At 38.8% G+C, this 15,750-nt stretch overlaps 1 protein-coding gene across 8 annotated transcripts in view; it reads right to left on the minus strand.

Moving 5' to 3' along the window:
- ARHGAP29 (Rho GTPase activating protein 29) overlaps window positions 1-15,750 on the minus strand; it is an 89,426-nt gene that overhangs the window by 12,576 nt on the left and 61,100 nt on the right. For 6 of the 8 annotated variants that reach the window (XM_014599727.3, XM_059728066.1, XM_019479099.2 and 3 more), the window contains 9 exons: window positions 10,250-10,316; window positions 9,625-9,762; window positions 9,306-9,370; window positions 8,628-8,738; window positions 8,420-8,500; window positions 7,931-8,119; window positions 7,525-7,662; window positions 4,165-4,355; window positions 472-638 (listed from right to left, as the gene is read on the minus strand). In XM_014599727.3, coding sequence (XP_014455213.1) covers window positions 472-638; window positions 4,165-4,355; window positions 7,525-7,662; window positions 7,931-8,119; window positions 8,420-8,500; window positions 8,628-8,738; window positions 9,306-9,370; window positions 9,625-9,762; window positions 10,250-10,316 — 1,147 coding nt within the window. The remainder of the gene's footprint in view (window positions 1-471; window positions 639-4,164; window positions 4,356-7,524; window positions 7,663-7,930; window positions 8,120-8,419; window positions 8,501-8,627; window positions 8,739-9,305; window positions 9,371-9,624; window positions 9,763-10,249; window positions 10,317-15,750) is intronic. The other 2 variants (XM_014599728.3, XM_059728067.1) reach the window with 2 other exon arrangements.

A 15,750-nucleotide genomic window follows, 5' to 3' on the forward strand; every position in this document is an offset into this window, starting at 1 on the left:
TCAGGTCATCTCTGACAGTATGTGTAAGGAAGTTCCAGAAACTTGACATTTATTAGGTATTATTAGCAGCTGAAACCAAAACTGCATTCTTTAAGTGACAAATAAAGCCTCTTAAAAACTGCCAGTATTTATATACAATTTTTTCTTGTAGAGGGAGTGGGGATGAGAAGAATGTTAATAAATAAATTAATGGTCAGAAGATGCTATTTGACTTGCATCTAATACTTCTTGGCAAAGATCTTGGTTGCTTGCTTAAATGGTTTTGCATCCACTCCTGGGCACTAGTATGTATGAAACGTTTATAAAGCAACAAAGCTTTTTACATTTTTAAAAAAACAAATGTTACATTTTGGGCCTGAGTTCAACCTATCACATGATTCATCCCACTGTAGCAAAGAGCTGGACCAGTCACCTGCTAAAGCTGACCTTTCTATTTAGAAACGAAAGCTTGTAGAAACGTAAAAGAATTACCTTGGATATCTGTGCTGCTGGCAGATCTCTTCTCTCCAATCTTATGAGAACGACAGTAAGTCGGGCTTCCAACATCCTCTAACGACTGTGTAGGGAAATCTCCAGAACACTGAGATAAGTTTCCATGTGATGCATGGGCACTGTTCGTTGCCTGTTTACTAAAAACACTTAAAAAAGAAAATCCATTTTATTGGGGAGGTGACTAAATTAGCATTCAATTAAAATCCTAATACATTTTATTTTTCAAAGCACTAATTGCTCAGTATTTCTACTGTTCTCATCAATGGTTCATAATTAAGCTCACAATATACATCATGGAAAATATTTACACAACCAAATTTTGCCTTCTGTTATATTGGTACAATTCCATGTGTTAAATGGTTATAGGGAATACATTCTCCTACTAACATAGCAGTAGTATGTTTCATATGGTACAGGCCCTTTCAACATCTTTTTTTCCAAAAATCAGTATATTATACCCCCTACTTTGTCCTTATGAAACTACAGCAACAGGACAAATGTAAGTCTTAGCTAGAGGGACTCACCTGTAGAGCTAGGATTAGAACTCAGTGGTTCTGATTTCCAGTCCTGTTCTCTCTTCCAAATACCGTCTCTTCCCAACTGCCCAACTATTTGTTACTTTAAATTACTCTAAAATGAATGTGAACTCTTTATGCCATTGGTCTAAAATGACTGATCTATAAAGGACATAGATTTTAAGTAAGGGTCTAAATGTTTACTTGGACTTATTCCCTAAAATACTTAATATGGTTTTTAGGAGTACTAAGCATGGCTTCACAATTTCACAGAAAGTTCCTAGTACTTGGCTGTTAAATTCTGCTCTTAAGATGTAATGAAAGAATGCAGTTAACAATCTAATTAACCTAAAATGCTGAAGCACCCTGTGGATTAAACTGCTTGCTAGCCAAGTTTAACAGTAGGGGAGACTGCACTTAATCAGCTCGTCTCTACCCATTTGATGGAAGCTGCGATGAGGGCTTCAAAACATTTAAAATTTACATTTTTGCAATGGATTTGCCTCTTAGGTATACACAGATCTAGACAATAATTAAAGCAATCACTTAAGAGTGTATGAGAGATTGCTAGGCCCTATGAGAAGATCAATAAGCTGGGAAAAATAATCAGTTCTGAAACAAGCCAATTTTAAATACTGTGGGTAAATATACATAGGGATTTCAGACTTCCACACCTACTTTTTTTGTTGTTGGAGTGACATACTGAAACCTCTGACAACTCTGAAAAATTCAGGAGTATGTACTGAATCAGACTCATGAAAGGCAGGAAATTTCAAGACTAGAACTAAGAATCTTTGCCTTAACTTTGAATTTCCTGGCTTTTGTTGGTGCATGTCCGACTCAAGCATTCAGTTTTTGTACTTAATTTCCTTTTGAAACACTATGACGACAGCCTTCCTGTAGAACTGTGAAACACACAGATAGGAATGGGTATTTTGGCACTTCAGCTTAAGTGCCAAAAAGACTTTTATAGTGAATTAAATGTGGAAAATCACTTAGCATATGTATGCAACAAGTTGAAATACTTGTTTATAGCCTCTCCATTATTACATTTAATAGGGCTGCGCAAAACAGAACCATTTCATTTTGACTTCATTTCTGGGAAACTGCACCTCAAACAGTTGAAAGGAAAACTCATATCACTTGCCGGTAGCAGCAGCCTCGTCATCCCGCCTGCAGATCTGGCAGCCCACACCCCTGGGAGGGCTGTGGGGCTGCGTCGGACTCCTCCTGGGGGCTGCTGGCCCCAGTAGCAGCAGCATGCTGTCATTCCACGCACAGATCTGGGGGCCTGCGCCCCCCAGGAGGGCTGCAGGGCTGACAAACTCCTCCCTCCCAGGGGGTGCAGGCCCCTGGATCTGCATGCAGGATGACAGGAGGCTGCCACTGCTGGCTGGGACCGGCGCTGAAGCCAAGCAAGCCTGGCTTCGCAACGTGAAACGTTTTGAAACTTTTGAAACATTTCCAGCACCCTCATTTTGTTTCAAAGCTGTTTTGAAGCCTTTTGTTTCATTTTGATTTCGTTGTTTCGAGCTTGAAACGCATCGAAACAGCTTTGAAATATAACACCCAGTGCAATTTCACACAGCCCTAATTTACATTACCCCCCCTTCCCCCCCCCCCAACAAACAACCAATAAAAGCTCTCGTGGAGCGCACAGACTGGTACTCACTTGGAATGAGTGATGCATTTATATCAAGTTTTGTTTAACAAAACCTGCCATTTTAACAATTTGTATTCTAATAGCATCTCGAGCAGTGATTCTCAATGAAGGTGCCATGAGACATTTTGAAGAGTTCCACAAGGTGTGAGGAGATGGGCCAGATGGGAGGAAGCAAGTGCAGGCTCGGGCTTGTTGCTGCCTGGCTGCTACTCTATCTCACCACTTGGCTTTTCTGCAAGGAGGTCAGCACTGTAATAAATTAGTTTTTAAAGTGGCGTGCTGCTCAATTCACAAAAATTGAGTCAACTGAGGGCTGCCTTGAGCTTAGGGTTGAGAACCACTGATCTGGAGGTTATACCAGAAGGCACCAACCTGCTAAATGCTGGACAGACAGACAGGAGATACTTTCTGCCCCAAAAGCTTAAAACCTAAGACAAAACGCAATTTGGACAGAGCAACAAAAAGTGTAAGAGTCTTGGAAGCACTCATGCCTTCTTTCGTTTCTACTTTCCAAACTTTAGGTTTCTAGAATCAAGGAGCTCCGATACAGCATACCCAACAGATGCTCTACATACAGAGTTCAGGATTTACATCTTTACCCAGCGTATAAATCAGGGGCAGGCAAAGTCTGGCTCACAGGCCAAATTAGACCCATGGTGGTCCATTTCCCAGCAGCCTCTGCCTGTGTCACTACAGCTGGTTTCCATAGAGACCCCAGAAGTGATGGGGCCCTGACAGTGCAGAGCCAAGGTTGCCATAGAGACTGGCCCCAGCAGTGCTGGCAGGGTACGCAGCTGGATGGGAAGTTACTCCAGGGATGGGATCTTGCTGCAGTGACAGTGTGATCTGAATCCAGGGCAGAGCTGAGGTCTGCTGCCTGCATGCCCCGGGCAGAGATGTGCAGGCAGTGAATTGCAGCTCTGCCCAGGCTCTGGACCATGTTGTCACCATTGCAAGATCCCAGCCCTGACCCTGGAGCAGCTCCCTGCCCAGCTGCACATGCCAGTGCTGCTGTGGCTAGTCTCAATGGAAATCCTGGCCCTGTGCTCTCAGATCACTGCTGCTCCTTGGGGTCTCCTTGGAAACTGGCCAGCGATGCAGGCAGAGGCTGCGGGGAAATGAACTCTGGCTGCTGGCTGGATCCGCCATTTTGCCCACCCCTGGCATAGATAAACAGTAGTAAGTTGAGTCACTTGAATCAAATGGTTTAGCTATACTCTATTTAGCTTTATCACACATAAAAGATTAAATATGACATTCAGGTAGGAATTAAGAGTCAGGTTTTAGTTATAACATTAATATTGTACTTGTTTAATGTAGCTACTGAATATACAGAGCTAGGGGGATGCATAAATCATATCCCAGTCATGGTGAAATGACAAATTCCTTTTTACTCTTGCAAAAATTCTATTTCACCACTGTGTTTTCTTCTGTAACATTTTTCCTTAGATTTAATTCCAGATAAACAAATGGTATTAATATATTAGTTCTCACCCATCCACTTGGGAGCTCTGAGTTTCAAAGGAACCCGATTCAATGGGAATATCTTCCTTTGGCAAATTTTTCACAAACTCCAAATATTGCTGTCCTGGGTCATACAACTTGGCACTCTCACAGAGGGACTGACAGTTGACTGGAAGGGACACAACCTGGGCATGCTGCAGCTGGAATAGGTTAACTGTTGCCTGTTATGAAACAAAAGTGTTTTGTTAAAAACAAAACACAACACAAGTTTTAGACATTTTAAGAACGTTTACAAGTCTGCTTATACTTCAATCCACCCCTCATGGTAACTTTATTACGGAAAAAAAGTTAAGCAATTCATTTTAAGGACACAAGCCAACTTGCTAACAGTGCCAAATATAAATGTTTATGGCTAGACTTTCCCAGGGTTTCCAGAAAACAGCTGCAGATCAGTGTCACTACACTTCTGCTCTCCCCTTCAGCCCCAACATATACCCATTCCTCCCCTCTTGATAACTATAACTCCAGCTTCTCTCTGCTTAAGGTTGGTACATGACAAAACACATAGGCAATTTGCATCCTCTTTTCATCAGGAACAAGCAAGTCACCTTCACAATGGTGAAGGACTAGAAGCACCAGCTTCAGCTTGGTCTCCATGTTAGATCTCAGGATTCTAATATTATAAAAGCCTAAGTCTGTCTGTCTGTCTGTCTATAATGCTTTATTCACACTCTGATCGGCTGATGGAAATAGCCAGAGTGCTCCAAGTGTGGGGGAGCGCTGCCATGATTTCGAAGCCGCGCCAAGGACCTGACAGAGGGTGGGGGAGCCAAGGCCAGCTGGCCTCGGCTCCCCTACCCTGCTCCCTGCAAGAGGCAGAACAGCAGGAGCATGGGGCGTTAGGTGGCGGCACTCCATCCCAGCCCCCTCCCCTCACATCATTCTTGATGGGCAGTTGGCTAGTAAGAAATAAAGAGCAAAAACCTTTTCCCTAGGAAGCAGACTATAAAATAAGAACAACTTATTTTCTGGGGTCTGAACAGCTCTGGAAAGAAATGATCTTTTCATAGGGCAAAACTGACAACCCAGTCATGGCATGGCTCTAGCTGTAGTTTTGGAATTGCTACCGTTGCTGCTGGCCTTCCACCTTACTCTACAGGTGATGACTTCCTGTCTTGTAGATTCATGTTCTTGTTACCCCAGAAACTATGCTCCCTGCAGAGCAGCAAAGGACACAAAGGATGTGAACCTGAAGTGGGGTCACTACAGCCTCCCCTGCACTCAGAAGCAAAGGAGCTGTGCCAGTTTTGCACATTCTAAATTTGTTAAGCAGGGGAAGTGATGAGCACAGACCATAATTCCGGTAGACTCTGGATAAATGTTTTGGGTCTACATGTTTGAGTATACACAGAAATAGCAAGTTAACAAATAAGGTACATGCAATATAGTTCCTAGGTTTTGTAGGACTAACACCACCTGATATTGTACATCACATCACATCACAAGTGGCTTCTTTTCAACCCTCTTTCCACGGAAGGTGTAACTTATTTATGTAGTGAATAAGAAAATTGTAAGTACCTGTAAAAATGCTATTTACCAAAGCTATCCTTATTGTAAGTTGAAACATAAAACATGGCTCTCTTTTGGATTTGGTCTTTTCTAACAAAACTTAGATTAGTTATTCTGCATAAACAGTTTTTCGCCTAGAAAGGCAAATGACATTGATTCAATTACACCCTTTCACTAACTGCACTAAACATTAGAGCATTTAAACCAGAACATGTGGAGAACTGGAACGAACATGCCAAGATAAGAAACTGTGCATTTCTATTGAGAATGGTTTGGCATAGTTAGAATCTGGAAGCTTTCCACATCGGTATTAGTTAATTTGATGCTTGGTCCTTTTGCGCTACCTTGAAATCTTTGCCTATTAGGATTTACTAAACAGTGCGACACACCATCCTTCAGCCTAGAGAGGGGGTAGGGCAAGGTGTGGCTTGGATTAGTGTAGGACATTGGGGAGATGACCAGGGAGCAGGCACAGGAAGGGAGAGACCTGCCCCCCAGCTGCCACTGTCCTCAGCTGGCCTGGGGGCAGAGAAGGGGCCAGGAGCTGCCCCTACCCCACACTGCAGGGAGTGGCTGTTTGGGAAGCTGGGCTTTGCTGGGGACAGAGGCAATGGTGCATACGTTCCTTCCACCCTTGCGCCTTGTCCCTCCCCTTCCCAGGTGTCTCCTGCTGACTGGGAACATGCATGCCACCCACCACTGCTGTCTTCAGCTGAGCTGGGCTCCCCCACACAGTTGCTCACCACAGCACAGGGCAGGAGAGGGTTATTAGTGGCTTTTGGGTTGCCTGCCTCCATGCCTGCATCAGCTGGGGACAGCAGCAGCAGTTCACAGGTTCCTCCTTTCAGTGCCTGATCCCAGCCAGTGGGGAACAATTGTGGGTGAGGGACAAGGAGAGAAGAGGTGCTAAAAGGAGGAACCTGTGACAGCAGCAGAGGTGGGGTGTAATCATACCACCTCACCCTTCCAGGTATATGCACAACCATTTTACCATATATTGCCAATTGAGCTCTTTCAGTGTGTTTTTTTAAATTAGAACCCCCCCCCTTCCCATAACAATTTGTCCTCTTAACTAGAAATATCTGGAACATTATATAAAGTGGTTAATGTCATTAGTAGCATACATCTAAGTTGTCAAGTTGGCCTAAGCTTTTTCTAACCTTAATAACTATGTCCGTCTTCTGAAAAGAAGATTAACCAAAACAAGACAGTAGATCTTTTCATATATTTTCTAAAATATTGATACTATATCTCTTGGCATGTTTACACATGCCCACAAAGTTTCATACTGAGTCAGTCAAAACTGAATGCATAATAGTTTCAAGAATGTCACCTAGGTTAATGAGCTCAAAACTACACCCGTTTTATATTGGCTTGCATACTGTAACTCTTAATACATGAAATGTCATTCTTAATGCACAAACAAAGACAATGCAACACGTTTCATGAGCAACACAAAACAAACCAGGGCATGTCTCTTTGCAATTGTCATCACTGGCATTTATACTAAAGTTTATAAAAATTCTACCCACATACAGAATTCTTGCAGGTTTATGAAAACTTATGGGGGGGAAAAAAAAAAAATCAAGATATTAAAAAAAATGGGTAGAACCAAATAATGTATGTGAAGGCAGCATAATTGTACCTCAAGAACTTGTAGTCTTTTTCAGAGCGATGCCTACAATCATATGAGAACATGCTGCTTTTCTTCTAGTTTTGCATACATCAATCCTTACCCATTCCGAATAAGCCCTTAACATTTACCCTTGATTTTCTCCTTTCCACTAAGAATTTTTTTTTTTTTTTAAAAGGCATCCTTACAGCTTTAAGAGTAAGATCACACTGGTAAATAAGTCCCCGTAGCTGTGTTAAAATATCACTTTTGATGCTTTCCAGATCATTTCTCTTTTCTTCAACTTCTGCCATACTGGCTTTGTAGTGTTCATTGGCCTCTTCAGCCTAAAGAAAATAAACATAGCTAAATACAGGTAACTGATGGACTCTAGAACTTTGGTACCTGAAATAAGCTAAGAAAAAAAATACTTTAGTAAGCTTGTAACTTGGGATTCTTTTGTAGGGAAAAAAAAAAGAAGAACATTTACTTTTATTTATACAAGCATGGCAGGAAAGAAAATTATAAACAGCTAAGTGATCTCTCATTGTCAAGGTAGTGGTAGAACCAGAAAACACCATCATGAAGCCCTTAATGAATAAGCAAAGAACTTACTTTTTGAAGAGCCTCCTCTTCGAGCCTTCGTTTTTTCTCCAATTGTTTGCTGACATCTTTCATAAGACCTCCACTATAGCTCAAATGTTCTTCCTCAGCACGAACAGTGGAGGATTTTGCCTTTTCATAGTCATCTTGGCGCTGCATGTAGAGTAGCTTCGCTTTTCTTAAAGTAGCTTCCAATTCTTGCTACACAATATATCAGTAGAAAAGCAAAGAACAAATCTTTCTTACATATAAAAGTGGAAGTAGGCAACCGGAAAAGGACTGTTCAGCAAAAGCCTCCATTTTGTAGTTTTAATTGCATAACAAGCAAACACCTGAAGAACTGGCATTTGCTAAGAGCCTAGGAGCTATGAACTGTGGTCAGTAAGAAGGATGAATACTCAGTATAAATTTGGAGGCCTAACTTCAGATGTTCAGTTTTGAAAGCATCAGTTTACATGGTGAAAAATGTGAAAATATTGTTAGGTACAAAGAAATACGAACCATTTTCTTCTGTTCTCGCTGCCAAAGCTCCTTAATCTCTTTTCTTTGTTTATCCAACTCATTTTTTCTCCCTAGGAGAGGCTAAATAAGAAAGATTCATAGAGTACATAAAGTTTATAGGCTAAGTATGTTTTCCCTTATTTTATTATAAATGGTACAGGCATAACTTTTTAAAAATCTGAACAATGAGTCAGAAACACATTTTTACCTGCACAAATTTGTTAGACTGCAGAGCAGTTGCTGTTTGTTGCCAAAGTTGACTGTTCTCAATATCATTTTGAAAAGCATTTGTGAATATCGATTGGAACGGCATGTAAACCTAGGATTAAACACAGTGGAAAATAGTAGCGTTCTAGTGAGGAAGACAGGGATGCAGTCAGTCATTCTAGAGCCTATTAGGATTTAGCTTTTTTTTTTTTTTTTTTTAAGAGTGTAAAGTTTAACAAAGTTTCTCTCTATGAGTTATGTAGTAATGTGAAGGTTACTGTTATCCACTTTTCTCAAATGGATGAATTTAAAATAATACTTCAAAAAAGGAAGGTGTCCACAAGCTCAAATATAAAGGTTAAGAAAATTAGAAAAAAAACCCATATAACAACCCACCCCCCAAAAATAAGAAGCATGTTGCAAGGCAATCTAAAGACCTTTTATTGAAGTTAGTAAATTCCACAAAGAGTTCACTTCCAACATAAAATTTTTCAAATATCCACAGAGCCAAATAAGATACACAAGTGTATTTTTAGTCATTAATTTATCATGTAACATGCTTTATACTAATTAAAGCAAAAGTTGAATGTGGTGCCTAAAAATGGGACTTTTGATGGCAAGGAGTGTTATTCAAATTCAAGACATTTTTAAACAAATTCAAAATCAATTAGTCACTCACCTGGGACCCAACAACAGTTTTAGCAGTCTCAGCCATTTTTGCTAAATTTTTAGCACATTCTCCTTCTGTGGAAAAAAAAAAAAGGTCCATACATTAAGTATATAAAGAGCAACAACGACAAATGACATTTTATACTCTTTGTACACCATTTTCATTGTTACAGCCCTTTAATTAAAGGAAATGGGCAACAGTTCTAGTCACTTGAGTGGAACAGCTACTCATTTAGAAATCACATTATTGACAGTCTACAGCACAGGCCTGACAACAGATTTAATTCCATCATGACAAAGCTGATTAGATACCAGAAAGAGCCACTCACCCAAGCTCAGCTTTTTTTCTACCCAAGCGACTACATCCTTGGTATATTTTGACCACGCTTTAGCATAAGACAGAGCTGATTCAATTCCGCTGTCATTTCTTAGGAGCTTGCTATCAAGCTCTTCAGCTTGAAGCTGTCCTGAAAACAAAGGGTCAAATGCAAACAAGTGAATTTTAGACATGACCACACACCAACGGTAAATCTAGCATCAGCCGACTGCAAATACTGAAGCAGCTCAAATCTTGAGCTGTTCTTTAATACCAGTTGACTCTAAATAGAACTGGCAGGGATTTTAGAACATATTAAAGGGTCACAGTGTTTTATCTTTATTAGTCATCTGGTCAGTATAAAAACTTTCTTTAAAAAAGCGACCCAGCTGCATACAAATCTGGCTCAGCATTGATCTACTGTCTTCAGAAAGATACATAACTTTGGTTATTATCACAAATATTGAGCCTGTTGAAATGTAAGTTGTTTACATTAATTTAGTTATAATGTTAGTCTGCATATGTAAAAAAAATGGACACAAGGATTTTAGAAATTGGTTTAAAGTATAAAAATAATGCAAGCTAGTAGGCATACATTAAAAAAATTAAAAAAGATGCTTGTTAATGTGAAAAGTTACCTGTACCTTGAATATCATCCCTTTCATGCAGTGATCCCACAGATTCCACAGAAAGGTTTTCAAAAGACTTACATGTAATAAAAATAAAACCGGGGTTAGACTAGCTACATCTAGGACTGAAAACAAACTAACAAAACATGAGCTACCTGCCCTTTGTGTCACAATTTATCACTGACAAGCAGGAGACAGGGTTAGAATCCATTCATGTCTAAGAACCTGGAGCACCTCTTTAAAGTCCCAGTGGCCTCAGATACAAAGACAGTTTAAATACCAGGGAATCTTTGCATGTCTTCAAACATTTTTGAGCAACAGTTTTTCAAGTGGTTCTGATGAATGAGTTAATTATTTAACAAAGCAGTTCATTGAATCCACCACTTTTTCCACCCCTCTATTAGAAAGAGTTAAGCACTTCATGCAGGCTTAATGTCAAATACACACATGCCTTTCAGCAAATCAGTGGCATTCTGGATAAGAGTCAGGAAAGAAACAGAGCTACAATTAACTTCTCCCACCCCACACACAGATGCTCATTGCTACTAGCAAGGACAGAGAGAAACAATCCCTGGTAAAACAAGGGAACTTATCAGAATTTCATCCAAATCTATAGTTACTGATCACCATTTATAAAATAAGTTATTTTCTATCTGGACAGTTCCCCTGATGCTTCACAGGAGATTTCCCTCCAATACTTCATTAAAACCCCATCTTTTAAGTTCTCTACCCCAATAGACTAAATATATTTGGCAAAATACAGGAAAGCTAAAAATAAGTGCAATTTATTTGTAATGTTTATGGGAACAGATGTAAAAATCAAACCAGCTGGGATATTAGCATTGGAAACAAACTTAAGGTTAAAAATAGTATACATGTAGCTTTTCTGCACCACTTTCTTGAGCAACATGCTAGCAGCTCAATATCCAACTCCTCCCTTCCCAAAATAAAGATGTGTATCATCAGTCACACAGAAAATTTCAAAAGGCCCGGGCAATCATCAAATCATTGCCAAAGGCTAGAGAACCCCCACTTCTCATATGCAAGTCAAATCACCACACGTTTAATTAGATGTTCTGGTTGGAGATATAGATTTGCAATGCAGTAAAAGAAAATCAAAGTCGTCTCGTCAAACTAGCAAAACAGCAAACGAGTATAGTTTTAGATCAATATGGATTAGTGATTTGGCTTCTACTCACACCTGAGACATATCTAAGCTTCTGACTCTGGTATGGCAGAGGGCTTTACATAACTTGTAAGCCTCTAAGGATGAATAAAAAAGGGGAGAGGGAAGAAAAAAAGAAGAAAGAAAAATGGATACCCTGCATTAATCAAGTGACACTTCTACTTAAGCTTACTTAAGCTTACAGAAGATCCATCTGATATGGATCTTTACGATACAAGTCATTTAGTGGTTGAAATAGTAACTTACTGACAGCTTTCACTAAATCACTGCAATAAAATTAACAATCAAAGTAATATACTATATGATAATAAAGTTACATGTGTGGTTATTGGTAAAAGCATACAATCTGCCTGGCAACTGACTCCCCAGCCCAGCCGCTGGCTTCTTTACTTTTCATTCCATCCAGGAAGAGCACACACCAACTGCTGAAACTTCCTTAGCCTGACGAAGGGTTTTTGAACTCGAAAGCTTGCTTAATAACTATTCTCCAACCATTTGGGTTGGTCTAATAAAAGATATCAAATTCACCCAAGGAACCTTGCCTGCCTACAATGAAATTACACATTCTATTAATTTTAACAAAAGCAAAATCGAACATAATATATGATGAAACAACAAAATAAAGTGAAGCAATATAAAATAGAGTGAAAAAAGTAAAATAGGCAATTCTAGTTGATTTTGGCCCTTATTTGTGTAAGTAGCGCAAAAAATCGTACATAATATAGGACAGGCTATAAGTTGTTAGAGAGAAGCCAACTTGTTTTTTCTTCATTAGCCTAGTAATTAAAATTTTCTATTAACGGAGACATCCATTTCCATCCTATTTCATCAAAGAATGAATAAGACCACAAACAGTGAGTTAAATCATCTATCTCGCTCTTCCTACAAGATGTCCTATCCAAATATAACCACCAGCCCATGACATCTACAGAGCTCATTGGAGTGAACTGCAGTCTTGTAATGGCTTCTTGTTGAATATGTGGTTTTGTATTTCAGAGAGGGAACTATCTAGGCAAAAAAGTACCCTATAGATCTCAAAAAAGAAGGTTGAGAAAATCTCACTGCCTGGATATCTGTCCACATGCTGGCTACTTTAATTCTAAAATCTATATCTTGCTTTAAAGAAGGGGGGGAATATTGGGTCAATAACTGTCAGCACATTCTCAGAAGATTAATCTGGAAGAGTATAAATGTTATTTAACCATCCACATAAGGATTTATTTGGAAAAGAGGCTTCTAAAATACACTTCTTGGGGTATCTGATAGAGGTACAAGCTCTAAATTTATCCAATAATTTAGTTTTTAACTGAGTTAAAGAGCTCATTAAGCAGCTCTATTTCAGATCACATAATTCCTCCCACTGTAGAATTTGGCAGAGATAAAGGCCACTAGAAAAGTTATTTGAAATGTATTCTATTTTGGAATGAACCATGAGGTCCACACACCATAGTTCTGGTCTATGCCATAAAATGGACTAAAAATCTACAGACCTTTACTGCTGCCAGTATTTCTTCACTACCAGTCGTATTGTAAAGGGATATAACATCACCTGAGGCTGGTTTTGCTTTAATGCTTACATTTTCAATGCATTTATTTTAGCTCAGATTTTTAGTAAAATAAATTCTGAGGTTTCTGAAAAAGGACACCATTTCTAATTTCTTTTTTTTTTTTCCACAAAAACTATACTTGTTTTTTCCTTTCATTCCCAAAAGGCAATAGCTTGCATTTAGGAGTGTTGATTTCCCAGCTATTTGAGACAGTATTGATGAAAAGCATCTCATAATCTTTGGAGACCTATCTGCCTATCACATCATCTGCATAAAGCAAGACAGGGATACAATCATCAATACTGTGGGTGCATGGAATTGATTCCCTATTGTCACGTTTTAGATCATTCAGGAATAGATTAAAAAGTAGCAAAGCAAACAGGCATCAATCACACAAGTCATTTAGGTCCAGATCCTCAGCTGTCTGTTTCTCTCTATTCCCAGGGATAGAACCTCACTGATCTTCCTTGGTAGATTTTAATTCTCAACTTACTTTTTGTTAAAATAACTCTCCTTCCCCCTGTCACTTCATTCCCAGCAAAGACATTTTCTTTTAAGCTTAAGATAATTGAAATGGGTGAAAAGAACTTTCCCCCTTTGCCATGTACTCAGATATGCATAGATTTCCCTCTCTGAAAGGCTTGCTCAGAGACATAAAAGATACTGCTCACCAGTTCTGATATAAATTTTAAAACCATACTTTTCATTTTAAAAGGTGATTTACTAGCTCCCCCCCTTAAATTCTGCTTACATAAAATTGGGGTTTTATAAGGAAAAATGCAAAACTTTCTGTACAGAAAGTGCTTATTTACTTGGTGTATTTGGAAACGAGCAAAAAACTCTCCTTTAGCTTTGCATTTTTTTCCCAACTATAGTTACATATTATTTTTAACCACAGCATGTAAACATTCACATAGGACTGACTAGTTGATATCTAGTCAAGTGTTTAGCTTAACCACTAACTGCAATATGCCTCCAACTCTGTTCTTCTTATTAGACTGAGGCAGAATATACTGTTAAAATGTGTGTACCCATGCATCTGTTTGGAAATATATGTGCTTAACAATGATGCAATAATTTAGGGCAGATGTCTAGTATGTGAGCTTTCCCAGGTCTTCCAAGTTGCTCCAGAACTGATTCTAATCCTCTCCCCTCAAGAAAAGCATCAGGACTAAAAACAGGTCATGAAATATGACATGGTGAGCCTTACGGGATAATTAACAAAGTTTCTTCATTGTGTTTTAGTCCAACTTCCTCGTTGGCTTTCCACTTGCCCTGACATTTAGAAGCTTGCTCTTTCACTCTGTTTAAACAAATTCTGCATTTTTGTCTCCCAAGTCAAATTCTGGAAGATTGCATAAATCCTCATCTGCTAATGTCCCATTTCTATTTTTTCTATAAAAGTCCCATTTTTATCTTACAAGCTGATTTAAAAGAACTGCATGCAATTTTCACACTTCTTATTCACTATTTCCATTGTAGAGTTTGCTCCGAGTAGATCTACTGAAGTGTCAGATAATTTTAATAACATAGCTAATACACTGTTTGCAAGCTTGCTTGTACATCTCATGCTATTCTTATGCAAATCTCCCTTTCCTTGAGAACTTGTCCAAAGTAACTCTCTTAAGAGGTTGCTTTTTCTCTCTAAAACTTACTTTAAAAATTTGTATTTTGTTATAAGCCACACAAACCAGGAATACTTGGTTTAAGTTTCACAGTGATTTTCTCTTTATGATGATCAGAAAAACCATAAAAGTGAAACTCATTTGAGATACTGATCCAAGTAACTGAAGTGCTATAATAATAACCAGATACTTCTAGAATTTAATTAGTTCCCATAGTTTGTGGAACAAGTGCTTGAAAATAAAGTTCTACCAAACGGATTGATTTTAGTCCATCTTAATTTTGTTCTGATTTCTTTACAAATTTATTTTCTTAACACACAGAACTTAAAATTAACCCTGGATAGTTTCTATTTTGGTATTGATGGTTATGGTGGCACCAGTTTGATTAACACCTTTACAAAAACGTTGTTATTTAATGTTATCTCTGAATGTCCATCCAACTGGTAAATGGAAACTCCAGGCATCTTTGTTCATTACTGTATTTTAAGTCAGGAGAAGTTTGGTTGCTGACATATTTTTAAATTTCTTTGCCGATCAATTCCTCTCAGAACCTCCTCTGCACCACCAAAACGTTTGTGTAATGAACTTAATCAGTCTCTTTCATTGTGTAATGAGACTGTAACCAAAATATGTTATGAAAATACCGCTTAACCTGCATGGACAAGAAGATGCCTAATAAATAGCTAGCAAGAGAACCATGTCAGGACTATGGATTAAAGCATACTTCCTGAAGGCCTGGTTTCCATAAGTGTGTTTTTAAAGCTCCCCACTCTTGCAGAGACCTTTCAGTTGAACCAGTATTGGCAACTTTGGAAACCCTTTGATGCACATGGCATACTAGCAGGCTCCTCTAACCAGTGGGATCAAGTCTGAATGGTATGACGCTCAAATGGTATCAATTGACAGCAACTTATCTATATTGGGGCTCTTGACATTAACTGACCACTATCAACACACACTTTTCTTCAAATTGATAAGGCCAGAGTTATTCCCTTGCTATCAGCATGGTTTTCTAGAGCTATAAAAATATATTTTTAGAATTACACACAAAAAAACCCCCTTTCATCTCAGACTTGGCCATGATAATACTAGGCAACTACAATTGACAGGTCTGTTGGTTTTTTTTAAATAGACAAGACCTAAAAAATATAC

The sequence above is a fragment of the Alligator mississippiensis genome, chromosome 5, assembly GCF_030867095.1.
Source record: "Alligator mississippiensis isolate rAllMis1 chromosome 5, rAllMis1, whole genome shotgun sequence".
NCBI classification, from domain to species: Eukaryota; Metazoa; Chordata; order Crocodylia; family Alligatoridae; genus Alligator; species Alligator mississippiensis.